The sequence below is a fragment of the Cucurbita pepo genome, chromosome LG18 (assembly GCF_002806865.2).
Source record: "Cucurbita pepo subsp. pepo cultivar mu-cu-16 chromosome LG18, ASM280686v2, whole genome shotgun sequence".
Classification (NCBI taxonomy): domain Eukaryota; kingdom Viridiplantae; phylum Streptophyta; class Magnoliopsida; order Cucurbitales; family Cucurbitaceae; genus Cucurbita; species Cucurbita pepo.
In genome coordinates this window covers 1892410-1896772 of record NC_036655.1, presented here as the reverse complement: position 1 = coordinate 1896772, position 4363 = coordinate 1892410, and the positions used below count along the sequence as shown (strand labels likewise).

The following is a 4363-nucleotide window of genomic DNA, read 5'->3' as shown; positions in this document are numbered from 1 at the left end:
AAAAAAAAAAAATTAAATTCAATAAAAAACAAGAAAATAGTAACATATTAATATAGTTCAACATTGTCATAAAAGACAACTAAATACCACGACATTTTTTTAGAATTGGTTAAAGTACAAAAATATAGAGATAGATCATGAAATTAAGTAAACAATCAAAATGATTAGTTTAAAGGTACGGTATATAACAAAAATATAAAATATAAAATAAACTAAAGAAAAAGTATATAAAAGAAACTAATTAATATATATATATATATATATATATATATATATAAAAGAAAAAAAGAAACTAAACAAAAAATTAAAAAAATTAAAAATAATAAAATAACAAAATAATAGAGAAGAAATTAAAAAAAAACAGGTATATATATTAAAAGAAACTAAACAAACAAATAAAAAAATAACAAAATTAAAAAAACATGTTTACGTGACAGAAAAATGAACCCAACCCTACCCGAAATACTAATGCAATCCAACCCAACCCTTATAGTTCGAGTTGGGTTGGTCCGGGAGTCAGGTTGCCAGGTTGAATGTACACCCCTAGATTACATTGGAGATTTGGATGAGAGAAAAAGTACTTTAGGCTATGTGTTCTTATTGAGTTTTGGAGCAGTATCATGGTCATCAAAGAAACAACCAATAGTAAGTCTATCTTCCACAGCTATTTTCCACAGAGACAGAATTCATAGCTGCACCTTCATGTGCATGCCAGGCAGTATTGTTTAAAAGGGTGTCAGAAAAGCTGGATCAGAATCAAGATAAGTCAACTATTATTCGCTGTGACAGTAGCTCTGCTATCAAGCTTTCAAAAAATCCAGTAATGCACGGTCGGAGTAAGCACATAGATGTGCGTTTCCATTCCTTCGAGAGCTCACAAAGACTAGCACTGTGGAATTGGTGCATTGTAGCACACAGAAACAGTTAGCTGATGTAATGACTAACCCACTAAAATTGGATGCTTTCTTGAGGTTGAGAGGACTATTGGGAGTCTGTTCTGACATAGATATAAACTGATTACTATTTATGTTCGGTTTAAGGGAGAAATTGTTAGGTTTTGTTGACGTGGGTTGTTTTTACTTGTTTTCAGTGTATTCTGTAAGACTATATAATAGCCAATTTCATTCTTCAATAGACGGTGAGATTTCTCCCAATTCTTCTGAGGACAACTTGGTTCTATTGATATAACCATTACATACAACTCGACTCTTCGAGTTCATAATTACAATTAGGTCAAAAGTTTATTTTAGCTCATAATTACATTAAGTGCCACTGATTCGTTATTAAACAATTTGCTTATCATCTAATCATAAACTAAATCTCTCTGTGAGTTACTTAGAGGACGAGAGCTCACTGTTCAAGTCTCGAAATCATCATTTAAAGAAACTACTAATTTATTTTCTCTATATAAGGGAAGAAGTGAATTTCTTCTTGTGAGAGAAGAGAGAGGGTTCCTTGATATTAAGGCGTCAAGGCAGTCGAAGAAGACCACAAGTAGAAGCAAACGATGCTTTGGTCAAACGACTAAAGGGGAGGGGGAGACTAGGTTGCCTTTTCAATCAATCTCAAGCCGACCCCTAATTACTAGACCAACCTCGTCCTTTCTTCTCTTTTGGTTAATCCTAAGAGTCCGGGCCTCTAAATCTGTCTCGAAGGGAGTCGCTTTCTCGTGTTTATAGTTCCATATTTGGTCAAATCCTCAAAACTATAAAGTTTATTGGATCGGTTACAAAAGTTTGATATTCATAATTCCTTCAAGATTGATATCAAATTGCAAACTCGTTCTATATGATACTCTTATTGATATATCTTCACGTAAACGATTTTGATTAAAAAAAAAAAAATTTGTTAATATTACAAAGCGAGATATATCAATATTTATTCATATAGAAATTTTTGTCCATATAGTGACCGTAAGAATTTTTTTGAAATTTTTTTTTATGAAATTTAAGGATATTAATGTTATTTTTGAAAAAAAATAAATATTTTTTAAACAAAATACTAATGTCCCTTAATCCTTGTGCCAATGGAGATAGTGTTCCGAAAGATAGGCTTACCATGTTCCATCAATAGCACCTAACATATGCCGATTTTGGCGAACCGTGCTCCACCCCAGTGAACTTATGCGGTTCTGACGTACCCAGAGGCTAGAGGCGAATCTATTCACGGTCTGTAGGACCAAGACCATTCGAACGTAGGTGGCCCGCCCCGCCTAGAACAATCATCTTTGACTGGGCTTACACACATTCGCTCACTTACGCTGTCCCCCCTCAACTTGCTTCTCCCTACCAATAGTTATATATATACTGTGAGCGGACCGTGCTCCACCCCGGTGAACTTATGCGGATCCGACGTACCTAGAGGTCAGAGGCTAGAGGTGAATCCGTTCACGGTCCGTAGGGACCAAGACCATTCGAAGGTAGGTGGCCCACCCCGCCTAGAACAGTCATCTTTGACTGGGCTTACACACATTCGCTCACTTACGCTGTCCCCCTACCAATAGTTATATATATATACTGTGAGCGTTATTGTTACTCTCTTGCTTGCATATATAAGACCTCTTTCAAAATCTCTCTTTCGAAAATCTCTATCTGCTCTTGTTTTCTAAGGGCTTCTTCGTAAACCAAGGCCAGAGGCTCAAGCATTCGTCGCTTGGCCGTAGGCAACGTCACATGTTGTTGGAAAGTGAGTGCCGCATCATAGTATTTCTTGATTATAAACCCATGATCATTCCCTAAGACTCATTTATTCGACATTGGAGGATTTACTAATCTATTGGCGGACATGACTCTAATACCATGTTAGCTGCACACGACTCTCCACAATGATATTGTTCACTTTAAGCATAAGCTCTCATGGCTTTGGTTTGGACTTCCCCAAAAGGCCTCATAACAACAGAGATATTGTTACTTAACCCATGATCATTCCCTAAATTAGCAGAGGTGCTAACATGGTATCAGAGCCATGCCCTAACTTAGTCGTGCCAATAGATTGGTAAATCCTTAAATGTCGTCTCTAAAACGGGTAAGCCTAAAACCATGAGAGCTTATGCTCAAAGTGGACAATCATACCATTATGGAGAGTCGTGTTCAATTCATATGGGATACAGAGCCATGCCCTAAAACGGGTAAGCCCAAAACTATGAGAGCTTATGCTCAAAGTGGACTAAAACGGGGAGAGTGGTGTTCGTCTAACATGGATTTCATCCTCCAAAAACCATATCAATAATTTTTTTAACTTTTTTGAAATTGCATCAAGTATTTAAGGTTATTTTAATTAATTTAAAGAAAAATAAAACAAAAATCACCGACATATAAAATTAAAAAAGAGGGCCGCATTCGATGTGCCATAGAAATCGGGTCGATTCGTCAATCCTCCCGTCGTCCATTGCCGAAGGACGCAAGAAACACACAAGAAATTCCTTTCAACGCTTCAATTCCCAGAATCTGAAACAGCACAAACAGTAAGATCATGGAGCAGCAAGGAGACGATGAAGAGAACTTACAGCAAACCGCTCACAAAAAGATGAAGACGATGATCAAGATACCCTCTTATCAAGAAGTAATCGATAGCTCTCAGCCGAAGTCTCAATCCTTCTCCCAAGCCTTTGCGTTCCTCAAATCCACTGAATTTTACTCTCCTCCTCCTCAACCAGTCCCTGCCTCCTCTCAATCATTGCCGGATTCTGATATCACAAACCCTAGGTTTCCACTTCGCCATTTTTGTTAATTGTTTAGGATTTTGTGTTTTTGGTTAGCTGGATTTCAATGTGTTGTATGTGGTTTTGTTGTTGATTTCAGAAAAAATGATCAGTTAGACACTCCATGTTCTTCAACATCAGCTTCTGCAGCTACTCCAGCTAATAGCTTGTCGGCGTCCAGCTCTGTTCCTCGGAATGCCATTCTTGTCAGCAATAGACAGGTGAGATTGTTACTTTGAATTGGCATTGGCACATTGTGTTTCTTCATTTGTGTATTTCGTTGGTAGATTGTGGATGGTTTTGATTATAGAGTTGTGATTATGGGTAAGGGATTTCACTGGCTGGCTGTCTTGTAGCTTAGCTTTGGATGTATATATGTGAGTTATAATTATTAGGAAGATTGACAAATATATTCATGACTTGCTAATATCAAACTCTTTTTAGCTAGTGGTGAGGAGTATTTTGGTAATCTTAATGGAATGTTATGATCTTTGAATACGTCTCTTAGCTTAGATGTGAGATCCCACATCGGTTGGGGAGGAGAACGAAACATTCTTAATAAGGGTGTGGAAATCTCTCCCTAGTAGACGCGTTTTAAAAACCTTGACGGGAAGTCTAAAAGGGAAAATCTGAAGAGGACAATATCTGCTAGAGGTGGGCTTA

General features: G+C 37.1%; 1 protein-coding gene across 2 annotated transcripts in view; it reads left to right on the top strand.

The window, feature by feature from the left end:
• Positions 1 to 3332: 3332 nt before the first annotated feature.
• The window catches only part of LOC111780129 (DNA excision repair protein ERCC-1), a 6430-nt gene continuing 5399 nt past the window's right edge, over positions 3333 to 4363 (top strand). For both annotated transcript variants that reach the window (XM_023660424.1, XM_023660423.1), the window contains exons 1-2: positions 3333 to 3704; positions 3801 to 3921. In XM_023660424.1, the coding sequence (XP_023516192.1) occupies positions 3472 to 3704; positions 3801 to 3921 (354 nt within the window). In that variant the 5' untranslated portion in view covers positions 3333 to 3471. The remainder of the gene's footprint in view (positions 3705 to 3800; positions 3922 to 4363) is intronic.